Genomic DNA, 25,623 nt, shown 5'->3' with positions numbered 1-25,623 from the left:
GTAGGTTTGTATCCTAGGAAAAATATGAATTACTTTTGAGTTTGGATATTTTGCATTGTTTACTGATTAATTTATTTCAAGAGTTTGGATATTTTGCATTGTTTACTGATTAATTGATTTCAAAGATTCCGTTTAGGGAAATATTGTATACTTTGTGTTGATGATAATGATCTTGTAGAAATTGCAGTAGTGCTAATATTGCATTTTAGAAATATACGAGCTCAGTGTCTGTTAGTGAAACAGTTTTTGACCCCTTGAATTATTTTCCTAAGTTAGTTAAACTTTGCTGAGACTTACCAATTGTTTAAAAAGTACTATCTTTTTTTTTCAGTAGTTTAAGTATTTAATTTTTAAAGTTTATTTTCATATGCAGGACAGATCTACATACTATTTGGGAGTCATTACCAATAGTATAGATATTTATACACTAATATTGGAACCCATGAATCCAAGGTTTTTTTAGCAATCTTGTTTTTTCAGGAAAAAACTGCTGGAGACAGGCAGGTCCGAGTAGTGGTTGATGACTCCAAGCCAAAACCAACAACCAAGAAGAACAAGCCCATACAGGCTGACTTAGATATTTCTAAGGAATTTAGTAGGTTAGTGTCATTGACAATGCATTTAGCTAGTAGTATAGATTTCAGTATTAAATGTCTTAAAGCTTCTAACTTCACATTTATCAGCATAGTAAACAATGGATCTTAATGTTGTTGGGGAGGTGATGGATCATGTCAGGTTTGTTCATAGGCCATACTGCTCACTGCTCATTTTGTCTGAAGGTTCATTGTAGCAATCATTCAGCCCTCAGTTGCATTAGTCTTCCTATTTCTTTTCATTTACTCCTTTTGATGTCTCCTGACTTATCTGTCAGGCTGAAACTTTACAAAGTTCTCATTTATGAACTAATTCATTGGGTAAGCCATGCATTGCAAAATGTAACTGAGTTTTCATTAAACTTGTCATATAATTGGAGTTTCTAGATGGGCAGTCATGCCCATTATTAGCGCACACCTCTAAATCCGAGAAGACAGTTTTCATGTAAGTAACTTACCAGTAATTACATAGCTGTAGTTTTTAACTCACACGGCAGCCTTTTATATCTAATAGTTGCGGTAGTGCTTTGATAGTTTAATGTAGGTGGCAAACCCTGGCCACTTATTGGGTGTGTTGGAACGACTTGGCTGACAGCGGCATTCTGTTTCTGCAGTTCTCATGGTCAACATGGTTGAGGTTGTTGCAGGTTTTTTTTTTTTTTTTTTTTTTTTTTTTTTTTTTTTTTTTACTGGAATTTGGTGAATATTGCCATTTTTGTAGCTTCAAGCTATTGTGTGTTTTTTGTCAGTTGTAAGCTTTTTGAATTATTTGTCTGATTAGAGTGCATCTAGTTGTTTGTTGCTAACTGTAGTGAAGGCTGTAGAACTAGACTAAGTTATATTATGATTTGCATACTATATGTAGAAAATGTAGAGGACAGGTATTTTCTAAGGAGAATACGTACTTGTGATTAGTCCAAGGTTTGGGATGAGAGAAAGTGGAAGGTTTGTGAATCTAACCTTAATAAGCTTGTAAGGGACAGAAAGAGAAAGGCCCAAGAGTTAAACCTGGTAGTACACACTGTTTCTTGAGATAGGGATGTCCTTGAAAGTCCTATAGATAAAGATCTTTGTGATAAAATGCTTAGTAAAGTGGAAATGAAACTGGTGGCTACTCATCCTGCCAGTTCTCTTAAGATGAAGGTCACTGTCCCGCTCCCCGTAACCATGGATAAGATGTACTGAAAGTTCAAGAGAAGCTGGTGGGGTTTGCCCATGGGTAGTTGCCCCCCGCCCCCCAAGTCGAGATTGTTGCATGAACCCTGTTAATGAGTACAAGGAGGCACTTTGCAGTCCACAGGCTAATGGCAGCTATGCTGTGGATCTCTGTCTTTTCCTCAGCCTGATTCGTACTCACCCGTGGGATTTGCCAGAAACATTCTCTCCTGAATGCCCTTCTGTTGAGCACCCTCTTTTTTATGTCAAGCACCCAAATGACCACTTCGGGTCCCGTCGTCTAAGCACCCGTCTCATCCCGAGCGCATGGCGCAGACTCTTCATCACCTGTCTATCTCTCCTGAGTGCCAAGTGCCCCACCTTGGATCAAGATGAGCCATATTTGGCACCCATCAGACAACAATTATCTGAAGTCCTGAGCTTTCTCAAGAAAGCTCCCACCTCCAAGTCTGCTCATGACTTGTCCCTGTCTTCAGTCTCTTCTGATGATGAAAAGGTCAACCAAGACCCTGCTCCTTTGGCATTTGCAGCTCTTCTGCACTACCTGTTGGTGATTTTTCCTTCATTTTTTTGCTCCAGATGCCCTGGTTTCACATTCTTCCTTTCTGATGAGGAGTCTACCAGAAGATAGCTCCAGGCTTCCCAAGATGGCTTGTTCCTTTCCATCTAAGAAGGCAATCAGAGAAACTGAAGACTGGCTCTCTGCCAAGAGGGAGCAAGGTAAGGCTACTTTTGCCCATTATCCCTTTCGTCTGGTTAAGAGGAGATACCATTTGTACACCACCATGGAAGCTCCCTCTTTGGGAGATGCTGCCTCCTCCTTAGAGGACTTCTCTAGCCTCATTGACTCTTCCTGTCTCTTGGCCTTCGTATTGTCGAAGATCTTTTCTTCAACAGAGCTGGACCATGTAGTTGAAGAACCTCTTCAAGGTCTGAGGTTTTCAGTTTCCTTGACTGGAGGGTCAGAGCCCTTGCTAAGAAGATTGAAGACTACAAGGACTTGGATTAGCACTTTTTGACAGATTTGTTTGGAGTTTTGTCATGCACAAAGCCATCAAGGATGGCACTTCGGAACTTGCAGCCCTTTTCTCTTTCTGGGTTCTGAGGAAGAGAACTTTTGTGCTCCTTCAGCACCAGAGGAGTCACACAGTCACATGAGAGAGCCTCTATTTGGGATTTTCCATTCTCCTTTTGATAATTGTGGAAGATATTGCTTTTGACCTCCAGGAGAAGTCCACTCAAGACCTCTTAGCACAGTCTTCCAACCACCCCAAGGATTCGTCGTTATCATTGTTTGTGCTTAAGACCGTCTCTCCGCTTCAACAACATTATTTTTGTGGAAGCAAGCCTAAGTTGCAACCCAGACTGCTACAATGTCTGGTTCTCAGCTAGAGCCATGAAGAGGAGCTCTTCCAAGGGTTTGCTCAAGAAATGAACAAGAAATCCTTCATACTCAAGTAGGAGCCAGACTTCTCCATTTTTGGGAGAAGTGGAGTCACAGAATCTGAAGGAGGGCTACTCCATCCTCTTTATAGAGAAGCCTCCTTTGTTAACTTCCCCCATCGTCTTGACGGCATACTCAAAATGCTCAGAGAAGCATTCGGCTCTTTTAAGGAAGTATCCTTCCTCCTTTTCAAGAGAGCCATAGAAGTCTAGGACATCTGCACAGAGGGCTTTTACAATGTCTTTCTGTAGTCCCCAAAGCATCTGGGGGTTGCAGACCAGTCCTAGACGTAAGCGCCCGCAATCTGTTCTTACGGAGACAAAATTTAAGATGGAGATGAACCAGTCTGTCATGTCATCCATTCACCTGGGCGATTGAATGATAACGTTGGATGTGCCGCACATACTACCATATCCTCATCCAACTAGACTCCAGGAAGTAACTCTGGTTTGTCTTCCAGGGCAAAGTATTTCAGTTCTCTCCATGGCACCTCAAGTGTTTACTGGAGTCCTCGCCCCTCTCACAAAATGGCTTCATCTGATCGGCATCAACATCAGTCTTTACATAGACAACTGGCCTCTTCAATCCCCTTTGAAGGAGAAGTGCACGAGGGACCTGCAGACCATTCTTCACCTCACTCAGGAATTAGGAATTCTTATAAATCTTCAAAAGTCTTGGTTAGCCCTGACATGAGAGAGCCTCTATTTGGGATTTTCCATTCCCTAAGAGAATTGCCAACTGCTCCTAGACGATCTGCAGTTTTCTCACCCTTTTTGTGTTTGGCCTACCAGTGGATGAGCCTACTAGAGACTCTAGCAGGCAGACTCCACATAAGTCCTCCAATTCTACCTAAAAGCCAACTTGGATAGGAAAACCCAACTGGACTCTGTAGTGTTTCCCATCATTCAGGAGATCAAGTCAGACCTCAAGTGGTAGCTGTCTGAAGGAACTTTTGCAGGGAACGTTCTTGAAAGTCTGGAAGTTTCAGCATGTGGTCAGAAGAATGGAACCTTCATATCAATGTAAGGGAGTTAAGGCAATTCATCTAGGGTCTTCAGTGCCTCTTGACCATGATCTACAAGCCAATGGTAATCCATGCGGACAACACCACACTGACTTATATCGGAAAGCAGGGAGGCACTCATTCCTCGTCTCTGCCATGCAGCAAAGGATCTTCTATGGGCAGACCAGAATCGAGTGACGCTGGTCACTCGATTTATTCAAGGTAAACTAAACATTCTGGCAGACGAACTGAGTTATTGGATGCAGGTTCTTCCCACTGAATGGACCTTGGATCTCATTGTTTGTCTTGACTTTTGGAGATTGTGGGGCAAACTGACTCTGGACCTGTTTGTCACCTCAAGAAGCCAACGCCTTCTTCTCTTCTGCTCTCCAGCCCTGAATCCCCTGGCATGAGCAACAGATGCCATGCTCCAAGACTGGTCAGGCCTGGATATGTATGCCTTCCCACTCTTCAACATGGTGAGAGAAGTGCTGAACAAGGTTAAGGTTGTCTTGCACCAAACGTCTCGGTGACCCTCGTAGCTTTGTTCTGGTCCGTGAAGGAGTGGTTTTTGGACCTTCTACGGCTTTTGGTGGACTTCCTGAGATACTTCCCCAAAAACCATGGTTACTCAATACAACCTTGCTTCAAGAAATACCGCCAACTGTTTTTCCCCTCTCACTCTTGACAGGTTTCAGACTGTCAGGTTGTCAGAGTGAAAAACGTTTTTCAAGAGCAGCTGCAGAAGCTATTGCATGATGCAGACAACATCTTGCAATGTCTACCAAGCAAAGGGGACAGGTTTTTGTAGATGGTATTTCTGGCATCTCATCTTCTGAGACATCTTTGACACAACTAGCGGACTTCTTCCTCTATCTGAAGATCTCGGGAGGTCTGTCCTCTTCCACTATTAAAGGGTGTTGAGCTATGCTTAGCTTGGTTTTTAAGCATAGAGGTCTGGACCTGTTGTCAAACCCAGATCTATGTGACCGTGTCAAGTCATTTGACACTTCTAAGCAGGAGGCCAATCTGGTTTCCTGGAATCTAGACGTCATGCTAAAGTGGCTCACAGGCCCTTCTTTTTAACCCCTCAGTTCTGTTTGCCTGAAGGACCTCACATGGAAGACACACTTCTTGTGACTTTGGCAACTGCCAAGCTTGTAAGTGAACTGCAAGCTATTGACAAGAGGATAGGCTTCTCCCAAGGAGACGCAGTATGCTCTTGTACCCTAGGTTTCCTAGCTAAGAACGAGGACCCATCCAAGCCCTGGCCTCATTCCTTCCACCTTAAGAGTTTATTGGAAATTTTGGGCCCAGAGGAAGAGGAAAGGGTTTTTTGCCCAGTGCGAGCCCTAAGATATTATCTGCAAAAGACCGAGAAGATCAGAGTCATCCAGCTACTTCTGATGTTCTGTAAAGAATCCTTCTTGCCCTCTTCTTCCTAAGTGACCTGAATTCTGTGGGAAAATGTTTCAGTACAAGATAAAGGGAGGTCAGTGTGACTTGAGATTTCATTGGGGAATGTACTGCACCTCCCTGTCCCATAATATCTTGAATTTGCTCATAAATTTACCCTGAGATTGTTGTTGATTTTAGTCCATACAGTTATACCCCTACATACCAAAGTCCCTATGTATGAAAATTCCAGGTTACGAAGGCGAAGATGAAGATTTTTTTGCTTCTGTGTATGAAAATAATTCAGGTTGCGAAAGGGTGTACTGTAAAGTCCGAGATTTGCTTGGGCTGCCGAGAACAATTTTGAAACTTGTGCGCCACCAACTCGGTAGACTCACCACCATCCTCCCGCTCTCCCATTGGTTCCTGATGCTAGTTACCGCCATAAGATCCTGCTCTCCGATTGGTCAGCATCTATCCCATCATGCATCTACGTGAGTGAGTTCCTCGACCATTTCGTTCTGGCAGCGTTATCGTACACCTGGAATTCGTTCGTTCACATAGATTTCGTTCGTTAATGTAAATTCATGTAAGGGATTTCACTTTCGTTGCACCGTAAGTTACTTTAGAGGATGCTTTATATGGAGACGAAGATGGAGATAATCAAGAAGTGTTAATGCTTTCTGCCATTTGTTAATGTGTTTCATAAAGTTTACTGTTAATGTTTTCTGCCATTTTTTAATGTGTTTCGTGGAGTTAAGTGGTCATGTTTTCTGCCATTTGTCCTCCTCCTCTGTCGCCACTTTCGGACATCGCCTTTCTCGAAAGGTAAGGTTCCACATTTTACTACATACGTATGTACAGCAGTGTCCCAAGATACGAAATTAATCCGTTCCGAAGCGGCCTTCGTAACCTGATTTTTTCGTATCTTGAACTACGTTTTACATGTAAATGGCCTACTTCGTTCCAAGTCCAACAAAAACACCACAGTAAATTTTATAATAAAGCTAAATTGACCAATAAACAAAGAAATACAACAATTTGGACCATTCAATACCTAACCTAATCTTTACTGTACAGTGGTACCTCGAGATACGAAATTAATCCGTTCCAAGGCGGCCTTCGTATTATGAGTTTTTCGTATCTTGAAACATATTTTACATGTAAAATGGCTAATCCGTTCCAAGCCCTCCAAAAACACCCCAGTAAATTATATTTCCAGGCCTAAAACACATGATCTAGGGTTACAACGCCGATCCGACGGAAGAAATATGACTCCAAAAAGGCAAAATACTGTACATGAGTAATATTCAACTACATGTAATGTTCACCCATTTTTACTGCATTATATTAGGACTTTAGCATATGTCCCTTAGCAATAAGCCTAGCCTATGTTAGTGGTTGCTACTGTAGCCTAGTCTATGATTCTGACTCTAAACCTAAGAGCTAAAAGCTTAGAATATGCCAATAAAATGTATAAATAATCAGTATGTACTCATTTCAAATAATTATTAATTAATCATTAACTATAGTACACAAACAAACAAAAAACAAACCTTCCAATCGATTGTCTACATTCAGCTCTTACCCGTCTTACGAGTATCGAACGAGCGCCAAGCAATCATTTTTCCTAGCACACAGTAAGCCATAAATTGTCGTTAGTATCTATAATGAAACATACTTATAGCTATAATGAAACATACGTATACGTAACGTAATAATAAAACGGAAGAAAAATTCTAAAAAATACGTATTTGTTGGCAGTGATTTATTTTATATTTTATGATATCTAATTCACAATTTTTTTTATTAAATGTATTGCATGTACTCATTTAAGTAACCATTAACTATAATAAACAAACAAAAAAAAAAGCTTCCAAACGTCTGTTTACATCCAGCACTTACGAGTATCGAACGATCGACAAGCAATCACTTTACACAGTAAGCCATAAATTTTCATTCTCTCTCTTCAACTACTGAAACTACCAAACAGTATACTAATAACCATTCATTTCTATTCTTTATTCTATCTTTACCTAATTTTTTTTTTTTTTGTATTAGCCCTTAAACGCCGACTGGACGTATTTTATTACGTCGACATTTTTTGTCTCTCGGGTGCCGACTGGACGTATTTTACGTCGACATACAAAAGTTTTTTTTTAAATTCGCGGAAAATACTTTTAGGCCTACCAGCCGAAAACTCTTGAATCACGCGCCTTGGGGGATGCTGGGAGTTCACGGATCAAGGTGTTGTTTTTGTTTACAATCGTTACGCAGGCGCGCAAGCGCGAATTTCTTTCTTGCCGCACTAAAAAGTATCTGTGACACATCTCTGAAATTATTTCGTCACTTTGACATAATTTTTGTACCATTTTAAATTAGCCCGTTACATAGAGTATTATATATGAAAATGTGCGCATTTTTATGTAGAATACAACAAAAAAATACTCATGATTGTAGCTTTTATCAGTTTTAAGATATTTCATATAAATAACGATAAGTGCCAAAATTTCAACCTTCGTCAACTTTGACTCTACCGAAATGGTCGAAAAACGCAATTGTAAGCTAAAACTCTTATATTTTAGTAATATTCAATCATTTAACTTAATTTTGCAACTAATTGGAAGTCTCTAGCACAATATTTCGATTTATGGTGAATTTATGAAAAAACTTTTTCCTTACGTCCTCGCGGTTAACTCTTCCGAAAATAATCATACATGCGATTGTGGTAATGTTTGCACCATTTTAAATTAGCCGTTACATAAAGTTTTATATATGAAAATGTGCGCAATTTCATGCACAATACAACTAAAAACCAACCCATGTTGTAGCTTTTATCAATTTGAAATATTTTCATATAAAAAATGATAAGTGACAAATTTTCAACCTTCGGTCAATTTTGACTCTACCGAAATGGTCGAAAAACGCAATTGTAAGCTAAAACGCCTATATTCTAGTAATATTCAAGCATTTACCTTCATTTTGCAACAAATTGGAAGTCTCTAGCACAATATTTCGATTTATGGTGAATTTATGAAAAAATAACATTTTCTTTACGTCCGCGCGGTAACTCTTCCGAAAAATCATACGTGCGATTGTGGTAATGTTTGCACCATTTTAAATTAGCCGTTACATAACGTTTTATATATGAAAATGTGCGCAATTTCATGTATAATACAACAATAAATAGTTGAAGGTTGTAGCTATTCTCATTTTCGAAATATTTGCATATAAAAATCACGATAAATAGAAAAAAAAACCACGTTCGGTCAAATTTGACTCTACCGAAATGGTCGAAAAACGCAATTGTAAGATAAAACTCTTACAGTCTAGTAATATTCAGTCATTTATCTTCATCGTGAAACAAATTCGAAGTCTCTAGCACAATATTTAAATTTATGGTGAATTTTTAAAAAAAAACTTTCCTTCCCTCCGCGCGCGGATTCTCCGCCACAAATCTCCGAAATGCGTAAGTCCCATTCTCGGAATATTTGCTCCGTTTCATATTAGGCATTTCATAGAGTTTTATATATATGAAAATGTGCGCAATTTCATGTAGAATAAAACGAAAAATATTTGAAAGTTGTAGCTTTTCTTATTTCCGAAATAATTGCATATAAAAAAATATATATAAAAAATTCGACATTCGGTCAATTTTAGCTCGTCAGATATGGTCGAAAACTGCATTTTTAAGCTAATATTCTTACAGTATAGTAATATTCAATCATTTGTCTTCATTCTGAAACATATTGGAAGTCTCTAGGACAATATTTAGATTTATGGTGAATTTTTGAAAAAAATATGTGTTTACGTAAGCGCGTTACGAATTCATGCATTATTTTTGTGATAATATTTTCTCTATGTTGCTTTTATCGTTTTACAATGTGTTATATATCAAAATGATCGCAATTTAGTGCACATTACAACGAAAAAAAAAGTAACTTGTTACCTTCAACCGTTTTGCGCACAGCGCGATTTGAATACAATTATATATGAAATTTCGTTTTTGCGCTATCATATATCGCATTATTTATATATGATAATGATAATTTTTTTCATTTTTGATGGTTGCATACTAAACTTCAAGCAATGACAAAAAAAGGAGCCAAAAATGAACTCTTAATCTTGAAAACTAAGCGCGCTGTGATTTTTTGAAAAAAATATTTTTTCCGCTTACGCGCTCACTCTCAAACCCCTCCGGCATACAGGAGTCATTTTTTTATTTACTGCTCCGGCGTTTAAGGGTTAAATGTATTGCATGAATAAGTTTTTCAATTTACAGCATCCTTTTACCAATAGAATACTTAAAGCACAAGGGGTAGATGCTGACCAATAGGAGAGCAGGACCTTATGGGGTGACTAGCATCAGGAACCAATGGGAGAGAAGGAGGATGGTGGCGAGTTTACACAGTTGGCGGTGCGGGAGTTTTAACATTGTTCTCGGTGGTCCGGGCGAATCTCGTGACTTTACAGCAACAACCTTTCATATATTGAAAACTTTTCGTATGTAGAGCAGTAAAATTTTTCGCATTGGCTTTCGTATCTCGAGTTTTTTGTAAGTAGAGCCTTTCGTATCTCGAGGTACTACTGTACCAGTAAGTAAAGTGTATTAGTGTACAGGGTACAAGAAATACTCTACGTACAGTATTTCAAGTGAGGCGATGTCCGAAAGTGGCAACAGAGGACAAATGGCAGAAAACATTAACACTTAACTTTACAAAAAACTTAAAATTAAATTAAATTTTTTTTTTTTTACTTTTTTTTTCTTTTATATAAAATTTTAATTTCTTCACCACTTTCAATTTTCTACTTCACATTTTTCCAAAATTTCAATTTCTTCACCACTTTCAATTTTCTGTTTTTTCATATCACTTGAACCTTCCTGTCTGCTTACTACTAAAGGCCTCTTTAAAAAATAACTATCCAAGGAAGATTGCTTCTGCCTGCTTTTCAAAATGTTCCTGTAACGACTCTGGCAAACGTCATCGAGCTGCGCAAGCTTACGACCTGTGTAAGCCTTTTTGGGGTGTCTCATTTCTACAAATGATTGCACTTTATGAAAAGCAGCTATAACATCCTTAATTTCTTTCGTTGTCATAGGGTCCTCCTCCTTGTAGCCGCTGCTAGAGAACTCTTCTTGAACAACGTTATGTTGCATTGCCTCCAACTCCTTCAAGTCATCTGTCGTAAGTTCCTCTTGATGCTCCTCGAGAAGATCATTGATGTCGTCGTCCTTGACGACAAGCCCCATGGACTTGCTGACTGCAATGATCTCGTCAAGATCTGGTTGCGAAACAGTTTCAAGATCGTCAACTGTTTCTGAATCTGCATCAGCTTCGCCCACATTGAATCCCTCGAAGTCTCGGCCAGATATGGCTTCAGGCCAGAGTTTCCTCCATGAAGAATTCAAGGTTCACCTTGAAACGTCCTGCCAAGCTTGATCGATGAGTCAGATGCATATCACGATATCGAAACGCTTCTTCCCAAATTCACGCAAGGTGAGGTTTGTGGTATCGGTGATGTCGAAACATCTCTTGAAAAGATGTATTGTATACAGCTTCTTAAAGTTCGATATCACTTGCTGGTCCATGGGCTGGAGGAGAGGGGTGGTGTTGGGCGGAAGATAAAGAACCTTGATGAAAGAATACTCCACTAGGATATCTTCCTCGAGGCCAGGAGGGTGAGCAGGGGCATTGTCCAACAACAGCAGACATTTCAGAGGGAGGCGCTTCTCTTCCAAGAATTTTTTAACTGTCGGGCTGAAACACAGATTTACCCACTCGGTGAACAAAAGTCTCGTTACCCAGGCTTTCGCATTAGCCCTCCACATCACTGGAAGCTTCTCCTTTAGCACTTTGTGGGCCTTGAAGGCTCGAGGAGTCTCTGAATGATAGAAAAGTAGGGACTTCACCTTACAATCCCCACTGGCGTTGGAACAAAGTGCCAAGCGTTAAAGGCCTTTCTTTCATAGGCCGTTATGCCCGGGTAGCTTCTCTTTCTCCAAGATGTACATCCGACGAGGCATTTTTTTCCAAGAAAGGCCAGTCTTGTCACAGTTGAAGACTTGGTGAGAACTGTAGCCTTCCTTGATCATCATCTCGCCAAACGTCTTAATAAAGGCTTCGGCCGCTTTCGTGTCCAAGCTGGCAGCCTCCCCATGCCACACCACCAAATGGATGCCAGTCCATCCGTTTCCGGAATTGATCAAACCACCTCCGAGAAGCCTTGAAGTCGGGGGTTGCCGTCGATGTCCCTTCTCCTCCATCGTCTTCAGCCTGGGCAATCAAAGCACCAAAAATAGTGCTGGCCTTGTGGCAGATTGCCGTCTTGATTATCGTATCGCCAGCAATTTCTTTTTCTTTAATCCATACAAGAAGCAGCCTCTCCATCTCATCATGTACGTGGATCCCCTTGTTGGACAAAATAGTCATGCCCTTGGAAGTTGTAACTGCTTTGATGGCTTCCTTCTGCTTAAGGATGGTGCTTATCGTTGATGGATTTCGGCCTTATTCCTTAGCGATCACACTTAACCACATGCCAGCCTCATACTGCTTGATTATCGCCATCTTAGTTTCCATAGAAAGCATCCTCTTCTTTCCGTGAACTTCAGCAACATTCTCGGGACCCATGGCTAATAACGTAAGTTAATTAAGTTCACACACAGCACGATAAAGTAACTTACTATGAAGAAAGCGAAATCACTAACATGAATTTACGTTAACAAATGAAATCTATGTGAACAAACGAATTCCACGTGCGTACGATAATGCTGATGCGACGAAATGGTTGAAGGACGCCTTTATGTAGAGGGATGATGGGACAGATGCTGACCAATAGGAGAGCAGGATCTTACGGTGGTGACTAGCATCAGGAACCAATGGGAGAGTGGGAGGATGGTGGCGAGTCTACTGAGTTGGCTGTGCACGAGTTTTAAAATTGTTCTCGGGGGCCCGGGCGAATCTCGGACTTTTACCCATTCGCAACCTGAATTATTTTCGTACACAGAAGCAAAAAAATCTTCATCTTTGCTTTCGTAACCTGGATTTTTCGTAAGTAGGGACTTTCGTATGTAGAGGTTCCACTGTACAGTATTTCGTGTACCCTGTACACTGATACACTTTATTTACAGGTACAGTAATGGTTAGGTTAGGTATTGAATGGTCCAAATTGTTGTATTTCATTGTTTATTGGTCAATTTAGCTTTATTATAAAATTTACTGTGGTGGTTTTGTAGGGCTTGGAATGAATTAGGCAATTTACATGTAAAACATAGTTCCGGATACAAAAAAATCAGGTTATGAAGGCTGCTTCGGAACGGATTAATTTCGTAACCTGAGGCACTACTGTATGACAGTTATAATTGTAATTTGGAAACTTTAGAAATATTAAAAAAAAGATCATGTATAACTAACGAAAAGGTACCGTATCTCCCTATCTTGGTACATCACATGAATATTTTACCATATGAGAATACTCGATATTAGTTTTTATCTGTTATACCATGTGAGCTGGAATTGTAACTTTACAAACTAAAATAAGCACGTTAGGAAAAAATTTATAACCAGGTAAAATTAGCATATTTTTATAACTGTCTTGGGAAAGAGGCCCCTCACATGGTTGGAAACATTCACTTTCAACTTCTCATGTAAGTTACAGAAAATTTGTCAGAATTTTTTTTCTTATACCATGTGCATTTGTATATATTCCAGGACATACCTTGTCTGTGTACATCTGTGTCCTCAAAATGCAGGCAGTATGGCCAACATTGTAAGAATTTCAGGATCAGTTTACAGGTCACACTGTAGTGTTGATGAGTGACAATACAGCTGTCATTGCATGCATCAACAAACAGACAGTATCTCCCACTGTGTCATGTGCAGTGAAGATGCATATGTGGGCAGTTTCCCAAGCTGTCAAGTTGTCTACAAGATGCAAACAAGGCATGCCAAATGTGATTGCAGATCAGCTGAGTCATCAGGGTCAGGTGGTGGGATGGATTGGTTCTTACACCCCCAAGTAGCAGAGAGGTTGTCCAGTTAACCCTCTTACGCCGACTGGACGTATTTTACGTCGACATTTTTTGTCTCCTGTGTGCCGACTGGACGTATTTTACATCGACTTACAAAAGTTTTTTTTTTAAATTCGCGGAAAAATACTTATAGGCCTACCAGCCTAAAACTTTTGAATCACGCGCCTTGGGGGATGCTGGGAGTTCACGGATCAAGGTGTTGTTTTGTTTACAATTGTTACGCAGGCGCACAAGCACGAGTTTCTTTCTTGCCGCACTAAAAAGTATCTGTGACACATCTTGGAAATTATTTCGTCACTGACATAATTTTTGTACCATTTTAAATTAGCCGTTACATGAAGTATTATATATGAAAATGTGCGCATTTTTATGTAGAATACAACAATAAAATACTCATGATTGTAGCTTTCATCAGTTTTGAGATATTTTCATATAAATAACGATAATTGCCAAATTTCAACCTTCGGTCAACTTTGACTCTACCAAAATGGTCGAAAAACGCAATTGTAAGCTAAAACTCTTATATTTTAGTAATATTCAATCATTTACCTTAATTTTGCAACTAATTGGAAGTCTCTAGCACAACATTTCTATTTATGGTGAATTTATGAAAGAACTTTTTCCTTACGTCCGCGCGGTAACTCTTCTGAAAAAAATCATACATGCGATTGTGGTAATGTTTGCACCATTTTAAAATTAGCCGTTATATAAAGTTTTATATATAGAAATGTGTGCAATTTCATGCACAATACAACTAAAAACAACCCATGGTTGTAGCTTTTATCAGTTTTGAGATATTTTCATATAAAAAATGATAATTGCCAAAATTTCAACCTTCGGTCAACATTGACTCTACCGAAATGGTCGAAAAACGCAATTGTAAGCTAAAACGCTTATATTCTAGTAATATTCAAGCATTTACCTTCATTTTGCAACAAATTGGAAGTCTCTAGCACAATATTTTGATTTATGGTGAATTTATGAAAAAAATAACATTTTCTTTACGTCCGCGCGGTAACTTCCGAAAAAATCATACGTGCGATTGTGGTAATGTTTGCACCATTTTAAATTAGCCGTTACATGGAGTATTATATATGAAAATGTGTGCAATTTCATGTAGAATACAAAAAAAAATAATTGAAGGTTGTAGCTTTTCTCATTTTCGAAATATTTGCATATAAATCACGATAAATAGAAAAAAAACCACGTTCGGTCAACTTTGACTCTACCGAAATGGTCGAAAAACGCAATTGTAAGCTAAAACTCTTACAGTCTAGTAATATTCAGTCATTTATCTTCATCTTGAAACAAATTCGAAGTCTCTAGCAAAATATTTAGATTTATAGTGAATTTATGAAAAAAAATCTTTCCTTCCCTCCGCTCGCGGATTCTCCGCCACAAATCTCCGAAATGCGTACGTACCATACTCGGAATATTTGCTCCGTTTCATATTAGGCATTTCATAGATTTTTATATATGAAAATGTGCGCAATTTCATGTAGAATAAAACTAAAAATATTTGAAGGTTGTAGCTTTTCTTATTTCCGAAATAATTGCATATAAAAAATATATATATTAAAAAATTCGACATTTGGTCAACTTTATAACTCGTCAGATATGGTAGAAAACGCAATTGTAAGCTAATACTCTTATAGTATAGTAATATTCAATCATTTGTCTTCATTTTGAAAGAAATTGGAAGTCTCTAGGACAATATTTAGACTTATGGTGAATTTTTGAAAAAAATATTTGTTTACGTCCGCGCGTTACGAATTTATGCATTATTTTGTGATAATATTTTCTCTGTGTTGCTTTTATTGTTTTACAATGTGTTATATACCAAAATGATCGCGATTTAGTGTACATTACAACGAAAAAAAAAGTAACTTGTTACCTTTAACCGTTTTGCGCTCAGCGCGATTTGAATACAATTATATATGAAATTTCGTTTTTGCGCTATCATATATCGCATTATTTATATATGATAATGATAATTTTTTTCATTTCTGATGGTTGCATACTAAACTTCAGCCAATGACAAAAAAAGGAGCCAAAAATGAACTCTTAATCTTGAAAACTAAGCGCGCTGTGATTTTTTGAAAAAAATATTTTTTCCGCTTCCGCGCTCACTCTGAAACACCTCCGGCACATGGAAGACAATTTTTTTTTTACCGCTTCGGCGTAAGAGGGTTAAATTATGAGGGTATCCCATGCTCAACCTATTTGCAACCAGGTTGAACAGAAGAGGCTTTCTTTACTCCAGTTTCTCTTGGTGTTGGTGGAAGTTGCGCCTTTGACACTCCTTGGACAGTCTGGTCATATGAAGAGTTTCCACACTTGGAGGTCATTGAGTGTCTCCTGTGCAGAGAGGCTTTTTTTTCACAGGACTTCAATGAAGTTGTCCAGGGTACCATAGACATTCCTCATCTAACATATATCAGGCAAAGGTGCTATTACTGTGATTGGTGTTTTAGAAATGGTACTTCTTTAGTAGTATATATTTGTAGCAGTTTTGCTGAGACAAGCACCATTCAGTTGTTCAGTAAAATACTATTGCTTGGCTGTTTCCTGGGTTTGCAGTTGTTCAGTAAAATACTATTGCTTGGCTGTTTCCTGGGTTTGAACAGTTGTGTGACTCAGGAATTTTCGCCTCCTAAATGTAATATGTCCTTGTACTTGAGTTTTGTCAGGGCCTATGTCTCAGGCTTCATACAGAGGCCTTACACTTAATTGTTTTCCTTTTAGCTTAGGTTTTGGCAAAAAGGGTAGAGGAGTTACATGGCCTGTCATATATTGTCTATACCATTCCTGTGTTAGTGGTGATGAAAACTTAGTATCTGTTTATGGCAGTCAAGTGATCCAAGAATTTCTTGAGCCTTTCCCTATAAGATTCTTTTGTGTGTAGACCTGGATGAGATGCTGCTTTGTCCAAATTGTAATGAATTGAAAATAAACTATTTCTAGTGGCTGGAGTGTAGCCACTTTTTCATTAATATAGGTAAGCGCAATGAGGAGGGTTCTAGGAACGCTCTTCATGTATTCATGAAGTAATCAGATAGGCCCACACTACTTCTAAGGAGGAGGTTGGCATCCATCTTGTGTGAAGGCTCATTAAGTTTGTTTCTAGCTTTGTGAGAAAAACTCATTTTCCATGTTATGAGGACAGGTGTCTGGCAAAGACTTATTTTGTTGACCCCAAGTCCTTGGACACTTTCTCCTTTGGACCTGTTGGCTGCCATACAGTTTGTGGTCATGTGAGTTCCTTTTCAGGACAAGGTTAGAATCTTATCCAGTGTACATAGGCCATTCTTAAGTCAGGAGGTTTGCATGTGGAATGACTTGTGTTCCTTTCCATCCCTCTGGTATAGTGGCTAAGGTAGTGATATGGCCGCTCAGATGTCACGGGTTTGCACCTCCCCTGGGTTGAAGAAAAATCACTGGCACTGTACCATGATCAGTTACTGCTGCAGTGTGGGGTCTGTGGTGGGAGGTTGAAAGCAACATATTTTGGAAACTTGAATTTCAAGTCAATGGCCCCTCTGCGCTTGTTCCATGTGAATAGGTTTCATCTAACGAAATTGTCCTTTTTAATGTCAATTTCTGTATCAGAGTACTCGCTGGAGTCAGATTAGATACAAGTGAGTATGCTTCAGGCATCCTTTCTTTGTAATGATAGTTGGTGATACCCACTTCTCATCTCTCATAAGAACAGAGAGAGAGGGGCGACATTGTAGAGTATACTAGTCCTGAACCCCTTACTACTTGTAACAGAAAGAACTAACAGCCTTATAACATGAAGTGTCTTAAGGGAGATGTCACAGTTCTCCAAAATTTTCTTACATGGGTAACCCTTCCTTGCTTTTGAAGGGGCATTCAGGACCTGGGCCCTACTGCTCTGGCCAATCATTACACCAGGCTGGTAGGAGGTTACAGGAGTTGAGACTTCGCCTCGAATATAGTATTGGAGCTTCTCTTTAATTTGAGCATAAGAAGCATAAATAGCATTGCCAGGGAGACAGTTGCAGTGGGATATTGTCACTGCAACAGGAAGTAAAACCTGAATGAAAACAAACTACATTTTGTTCATGAAACCTACCTGTCAGATATATATATAGCTGTATTCTCCGACGTCCGACAGAATTTCAAAACTCCCGGCACACGCAGTGGGCGGCCAGGTGGTTAGTACCCATTCCCGCCGCTGGGAGGAATCATTCCCATTTTCTATTCAGATTTTTCTCTGTCGCCGGTCGGTAAACAACTGTTTACAGACCTCCGCCTAGGATTTTGAAACTTCTTGTGCTAACTTGAGTATTCTGATTGACTTTTGGTTTTGATTTGGCTTGTTGGCTTGGCATACGTGATAGTGGATTTGATTTGGATTTGGCTTTGACTTTTCTTTGATTACGATGTCTGGATCTAGCTCTGCTAGCTTCAGGGTGTGTAAGGTGCATGAATGTAAGGTGAGGTTGCCGAAAGCTTCGGTAGACCCTCATTCAGTGTGCTCGAAATGTCGTGGTCATGTATGTATGTTGAATGATAGATGCATCGAGTGTGAGCAATTGACTGAAATTGAATGGAAGGCATATGATTCTTACGTGAAAAAGCTTGAGCGTGATAGAATCAGGAGGTCTTCCTCTAGGAGTGCTTCTGTGAGTAGAAGTCAAGGTAGAATTGTATCTCCATTAAATCCTCCTGTAGATGTAATTCAACCGGATCCTGTTGTATTGCCTCCGAACAATCAGGAAGTGTCTGCAGAAGGAAGCGTATTATTTACGATCATGGAGTCGATTCGCGCCTTGGAATCTAAAGTGATTGCTTCTACAGTCAAATGTGAATTGTGATAAAAGTGTTAGTGCATCTAGTGTAGTGGAAGGGGTGTCAGATCGGTCCCATAATGCCTCTAGGCCTAGGCCCCTGCCGGACTCCCAGGCCTTAGGGAGAGGGCAAGCCGAAAGCCGAAGGAGGGTACGGGATCTAATGACCGGTCTGACGTCCCTTCGCAGAAACTGAGGACGAATCTCAGGCTGCCGGTGTTCGTGCACGGGCACGAATACTTAAAGAGTGCTTCTCTTCTTCCGAGACTTCCTCTCCTCGCTGAGGTTGGGACGCTCGGAAGACCTCTCAGGGGGAGAGCGGCAGGGGCGCTAGTTGTCGAACAAGCGGCCGTCGCCCTTGTCGCCCTCTTAAGAGAGGTTTCAGAGAAGAGGACGCTTCACGTCCTTCTGATCATTACGTAGATTCGTCACCTGAAGATTTTGAAGCTTTTCCGCCACAGAAAAGGAACAAGACTTCATCAGGGGAGGACTCTTTCGAGCGTCCAAGTCGCTCTAAGCTTGTTCCTGAGTTGAAGGAAAGGGCATCCCCTCGCCCATCTTCCTCGCACAGGATGAGTCCTTCTCCTGATCGAGAACTTTCCCCTTCAAGGAAAATGCTTTGGGAAATGCAGAGACAGTTAGCCTCCTTTTTTGAGAGAAAGGAGGCAGAAACTAGTCATAGAAGGAAGGATAGGTGGCTGCCTGTTAAGAGAACTAGGCAATCCCCGGCTCCTACTCCGCGTTTTTCGGCCTTTGAGTCTCCTCCTAGTAGCCGACGCATTAGAGAACGTGATTACGTTCCTCATGAAAGGGCGTCTAGGAGAGACGAATTTGACAGAGACGTGAGTTGTCGCACAAGCGGCCAGCGTCTTTGTCAAAAGGCCGAGAACGCTCAAGGATCAAAATCGGAACGTCAAGCTTTGCATGTTAATGATCACGCTCGGCGTCTTAAGCAACGAAGCGCTTACCAGGACGCTCGAGAAGATGCTTTTCAAGACGCGCGGATCGCTCGCCAAGACGCTCCAACTGACGCTGTTCAGGACGCACGGCGTCCTAAACATCATGACGCTCAGCAAGACGCTCGAGCTGACGCTCTTCAGGACGCACGGCGTCCTTCACATCAGGACGTTCTGCAGGACGCTTCTCAGAACGCACGGCGCCTTGCATATCGGGACGCTTTCCAGGACGATCAACAGTTGAGTCCGAAACGTCAGGATGTTTCTCAGGTTAAAGTGTCGAAGTCATCGCGATCTTTGAAAGGCGCTGATGACCGAGAGAAGGATTCGTCTAGTGATCGCTGCCCTACTGATGATGACGAACCAAATGCGTCAGCGTCGTCAGACTATAAGACGTTGACGGATTTACTTTAGAAATTATTCCCAGATAATTTTCAAGCGCCAATTCCTTGCTCTCCACCTTCACAATTTGCCTCATCGAAGGCCAGGAAGGCCCCTGGCTTCGTTAAGATGGCCACTTCGCTCTCTGCGAAGAGAGCGTTTAAGAGAGTCCAGGATTGGATGGATTTAAGGAAGGTTAAAGGGAAGACTTCGTTTGCACTTCCTCCATCTAGACTGAAAGGGAGAGCTGGGATCTGGTACGAAACAGGAGAAGAAGCAGGATTGAAAGCACCGTCTTCTTCTCAAGGGGATTTCGCCAATTTGGTGGACGCTCCAAGGAGGTCTTATTTGTCATCGGCTAAGGTTTCCTGGACAATGACGGAGACGGATCATCACCTCAAGGGGTTATATAAGACGCTAGAGGTGTTTAACTTTTTAGATTGGTGCCTCGGGGCTCTGGATGTACAATCGAGGAGTCAAGACTCGATTTCGCTGGAAGAGCTTTCGAGTGTATTAGCTTGTATGGATAGAGCAGTAAGGGATGGCTCTGATGAGTTAGCATCTCATTTTGCTACAGGTCTGCTAAAAAAGAGAAGCCACTCTATTGTATCCTTTACCGGCGAAATAAGCACGTTTCTCCCGCTCAGAAAGCGGAGAGTTATTATTCGCCCCCTTCTCTACGCACCTATTTCCGCAGTCCATGATTAAGGATCTGTCGGTAAACTTGCAAGAAAAAGCAACAAGGGACCTCTTGACTCAATCTTCAAGACGACCTACTCCTCAGGCTTCTACTTCAACAGCTCCAGCACCCAAGAAGAAATTTAAGCCCTTTCGTGGAGCACCTTCCTCTAGAGGTTCCTCGAGGGAAGGGGGTCCTTCAGAGGTAAGATCTCTTCTACCAAGAAGGGAAAAAATTGACGTTTCTGCCTTCAGGCACCTGGTAGGTGCGAGACTCACCTTATTTGCTCAGGCATGGAGGACGATAGGGGCGGACACCTGGACCCTAGATGTGATCGAGAGAGGATACAAGATCCCTTTCCTCTCTGCGCCTCCTTTGAGCACGAAGCCGATAGACCTGTCGCCCGCATACCAGTCAGAGAAGCAAGATCTTACTCGATCTTCTAGATCAAATGTTGGAAAAGAAGGCCGTAGAGGAAGTTCTGATGCTGGATTCCCCAGGCTTCTACAACAGGTTATTCCTGGTTCCGAAGCAGTCTGGGGATGGAGACCTGTCCTAGACGTCAGCAGACTGAACGTTTTTGTAAAGAAAGAAAAATTCAGGATGGAAACTTCTCAGTCTGTGCTAGGGGCCTTGAGACCAGGGGATTGGATGGTGTCATTGGACCTTCAAGACGCTTATTTCCACGTCCCGATCCATCCCCAATCAAGGAAGTTCCTGAGGTTCGTCTTAAAAGGGCAGGTCTTCCAGTTCAGGGCTCTGTGCTTCGGTCTGAGTACGGCGCCGATGGTTTTTACTTCCTCATGCGGAAATGATGGTCGAAATGGCTTCACCTATCGAAAATAAGAGTCTCGCTCTACCTGGACGACTGGCTAATCAAGTCGCCTTCGAAGTCAAGGTGCCTGGAGGACCTTCAGACGACATTACAGCTGACGAAGGCCCTGGGCCTTATAGTAAATTACGAGAAGTCCCATCTGATCCCCACGCAGTCCATCGTGTATCTGGGGATTCAGATGGATTCAGCGGCTTTTCAAGCCTTTCCATCAAAGGAACGTCAGCAGAGATGCTTAGAGAAAGTGTTAGCCTTCTTAGGGAAAGAAACATGCTCGGCGAAGGAATGGATGAGTCTGCTGGAACCATTTCTTCGCTGGAGAAGTTTGTTTCCCTGGGGAGGTTGCACCTCAGGCCACTCCAGTTTTTTATGGCAGACAACTGGAAAGACAAGAATCTAGACTCGACTTTGATTATCTCAAAAGCGGTCAAGGATCATCTGAAGTGGTGGCAAGATCTGACCAAACTCTCGGAAGGAATGTCCCTCAAGCTTTTGGGCCCGACCTAGTGTTGTTCTCGACGCCTCCATGGTGGGCTGGGGAGCAACACTAGGAAAGGAGGAAGTGTCAGGCCTCTGGAGAGGGGAACAGAGGTCCTGGCACATAAACTTAAAAGAATTGGAGGCTATTCGGTTGCCTCTTCAGTTCTTCGAAGAACGATTGGTGGGCCGAGTTGTCCAGATCAACTCGGACAACACTACGGCTCTCGCTTACATAAAAAGCAGGGGGGGACACCACACTCGATCACTGTTCGTGATAGCGAGAGACATCCTTCTATGGGCGAAAGCTCGAAACATAGTGATCCTGACAAGGTTCATTTCAGGAATTCAAAATGTTCGAGCGGATCTTTTAAGCCGTCGACATCAGATGCTTCCCACAGAATGGACCCTACATCTAGAAGTTTGTCAAGAGCTATGGAAGTTGTGGTGACGGCCGCTAGTCGACCTCTTCGCAACCTCGAAAACGAAGAGGCTTCCGATTTATTGCTCTCCAGTTCTCGACCCGGAAGCAATAGCGGTAGATGCCATCCTATGGGACTGGACGGGGATGGATGTGTACGCCTTTCCCCCGTTCAAACTCTTAGGAGAGGTAACAAGGAAGTTTGCGGCGTCGCCAGGAGCGAGAATGACTCTGATCGCCCCCTTTTGGCCCTCAAGCGATTGGTTCACGGAGGTCATGTCTCTTCTGGTAGACTTCCCGAGAACCCTGCCAGAGAGAGTCGATCTTCTCAAACAGCCCCACTTCGAGAGGTACCACGGAAACCTCTCCGCTCTGAGTCTGACTGCGTTCAGACTATCAAGAAGTGGCCAGAGCGAGAGGTTTTTCAAGATCAGTGGCAGGCTATTGCCAATGCGAGAAGAGCTTCCTCTCGAGCAGTTTATCAGTCGAAGTGGACTGTCTTCGCAACCTCGAAAACGAAGAGGCTTCCGATTTATTGCTCTCCAGTTCTCGACCCGGACGCACTAGCGGTAGATTGCCATCCTATGGGACTGGACGGGGATGGTATGTGTACGCCTTTCCCCACCGTTCAAACTCTTATAGGGAGATTGGTAACAAGGAAGTTTGCGGCGTCGCCAGGAGCGAGAATGACTCTTGATCGCCCCCTTTTGGCCCTCAAGCGATTGGTTCACGGAGGTCATGTCTCTTCTGGTAGACTTTCCGAGAACCCTGCCGAGAAGAGTCGATCTTCTCAAACAGCCCCACTTCGAGAGGTACCTACGGTAAACCTCTCCGCTCTGAGTCTGACTGCGTTCAGAACTATCAAGAAGTTGGCCAGAGCGAGAGGTTTTTCAAGATCAGTGGCAGAGGCCTATTGCCAATGCGAGAAGAGCTTCCTCTCGAGCCAGTTTTATCAGTCGAAGTGGACTGTCTTCAGGAGATGGTGTAGGAAGAAAGGTATTTCCTCCTCCCACGACCTCGTGAACCAAATCGCTGAGTTTCTCCTGCATTTGAGAAATGTGGACAGACTAGCAGTGCCCACAATAAAAGGATACAAGAGTATGCTGTCAGCTGTCTTCCGCCACAGAGGATTAGATCTGACAAATGATAAAGATCTTCACGATCTGTTGAGATCGTTTGAGACAACCAAAGTACTACAACCAAAGGTTCCATCATGGAACCTTGATGTAGTTCTAAGATTCTTGATGTCGGCTCCCTTTGAACCTATGCATGCTGCCTCATTGAGAGACACTACTAGGAAGGCGATTTTTCTAACTGCTCTTGCCACGGCAAAGAGAGTTAGTGAAATTCAGGCAATTAGTAAAGATGTGGGTTTCAGAGGACACAGAGCAGTGTGCTCCTTGGATCCTAATTTCTTAGCGAAGAATGAGAACCCATCTAACCCCTGGCCAAAAACCTTTGAAATCAAGGGGTTAACAGAGTTCATCGGACAAGAGCCAGAGAGAGTCCTGTGCCCTGTCAGGGCTCTCAAATTTTACATGCAAAAGACCAAAGATTGTCCGGGGTGGTCCTTCTGAGAACTTATGGTGCTTCTGTTAAGAGACCCGACTTTCCTATGTCAAAGAATTGCACTGGCATTCTTTTTACGAAGCACCATCAGGGAGGCCCATGCGTCCTGCTCGGATGGTGATATGAAGCTTTGAAAATAAAAGCCCATGAAGTAAGAGCTGTTGCGACTTCAATGGCATTTCGAAAGAATATGGCACTTAATGATATCATTAGCGGCTACTTTTTGGCGAAGCAAACTCTGTTTGTTTTCTTCACATTACCTGCGGGATGTGAAGACGGCATATGAGAACTGCGAGTCGCTTGGACCATACATATCCGCAGAAATGGTGTTGGGGCAGGGAGCAGCACAAATACTACCCTATAGAAAAGGGGTAGTTGTGCTTTTTAATTTTGGTGTTGGTTTATGGTTGAAGGGTTGGTTGCTTGAGGCGCCTTCCCTTTCTTTAGCCTAGAAGTTATGGGACTAACTTCGATAGGTTAGGTCAGGTGGTGGTTTTTAGCTTCGTTGCCCTCACAGTATGGTCAATATGGTCTAGTCACATTGTGGTCACGCCCCCGTTGACAGATCATCTAGAGCGCACCAACTACACAGGTCACTACCTTGTTGGCAACTCTAGTAAAGCAGAAGCAGACTTCGGTGACAGTAATCAAGAAGTCAGCTATGCTAACAGGTAAGGAATCAAGATGTCAATCATCTGCACTTGAGGTGTTTCCTAAATCCTTCTATTCTGTCCCTTCCCACCTCCAATGGTGGGATTCAGCTATATATATATCTGACAGGTAAGTTTCATGAACAAAATGTTATTGTTATGATACAATAAAGTTTGTTCTATACTTACCTGGCAGATATATATAATTAAAGTACCCACCCACCTCCCCTCAGGGGACAGTGGTATGAAAAATCTGAATAGAAAATGGGAATGATTCCTGATATCCGCCTCCCAGCGGCGGGAATGGGTACTAACCACCTGGCCGCCCACTGCGTGTGCCGGGAGTTTTGAAATTCTGTCGGACGTCGGAGAATACAGCTATATATATATCTGCCAGGTAAGTATGAACAAACTTTATTGTATCATAACAATAACATTTTGGAGAATTATTTCATGCTTGACACTACATTCAGTCATTGAAACATACAAAGATTGTTATACTGGATTTGATAATTAGTTATGTTTATCTTTGTGAATTAAATTTGTTCATTGATATCTATGCTTTCTCTGTAGGATTAGTAAGATCAATTTTGAAAGGGTTCTAGAATCATTAATCATGGACAGATTTTGGATATCTAATATGTACAGAACAGAACGTTTCTTATTGATTCAGGACCTAATTTGCAATTAGTTTTCTTAGAAATTTTGCAAGTAACTATCTTTTGATTTGCTTCCTTGTATTATTTTTATTCCATATACAGCATGTGATTAACTTATGGAGATATTTTACTGCATTGCAGGTGTAAGGATGATGGTGCTCTACGATTGGATCTTAGCAATTCCAGTATCACACAGTTACCTTCGTCTGTCCACAATCTTACTCATCTCGTGGAATTTTACTTGTATAGGTAAAGTGCTATGGAAACACTTGTATACTAGAATTTTATATGTATTGTGAACCCCCCTTATTTGCAGACTCGTGCATTCCCGGACCTCTCTCTGGAACATATACCCCTATTATTTACGAAAAATTTGCCTGTTCGCAGTAGTTATATATATAAATAATCACCTGTCAATTAACGCAAAGGTTACGTTCCTGGAGAGCTAGGGTTAATTAAAAATGAGTTATTTAAACATATTTTTCCCATATGAAATAACAGGAATAATGGGGGTGATGTTCCTGGACTTGGGGAACCCTGTGTGG

The 25,623-nt window shown here is 41.6% G+C and overlaps 1 protein-coding gene across 1 annotated transcript in view; it reads left to right on the top strand.

Annotated features, from left to right (window-relative positions):
- LOC135215572 (leucine-rich repeat protein soc-2 homolog) overlaps window positions 1–25,350 on the top strand; it is a 73,507-nt gene extending 48,157 nt beyond the window's left edge. The window contains exons 4-5 of the mRNA XM_064250430.1: window positions 481–599; window positions 25,220–25,350. Of these exons, the coding sequence (XP_064106500.1) occupies window positions 481–599; window positions 25,220–25,331 (231 nt within the window). The 3' untranslated portion in view covers window positions 25,332–25,350. The remainder of the gene's footprint in view (window positions 1–480; window positions 600–25,219) is intronic.
- The last annotated feature ends 273 nt before the right edge of the window (window positions 25,351–25,623 follow it).

This window comes from Macrobrachium nipponense, chromosome 5 (genome assembly GCF_015104395.2).
Source record: "Macrobrachium nipponense isolate FS-2020 chromosome 5, ASM1510439v2, whole genome shotgun sequence".
Classification (NCBI taxonomy): domain Eukaryota; kingdom Metazoa; phylum Arthropoda; class Malacostraca; order Decapoda; family Palaemonidae; genus Macrobrachium; species Macrobrachium nipponense.
The sequence above is the reverse complement of the archived record's forward strand: the minus strand, read 5'-3'. Positions and strand labels throughout refer to the sequence as shown.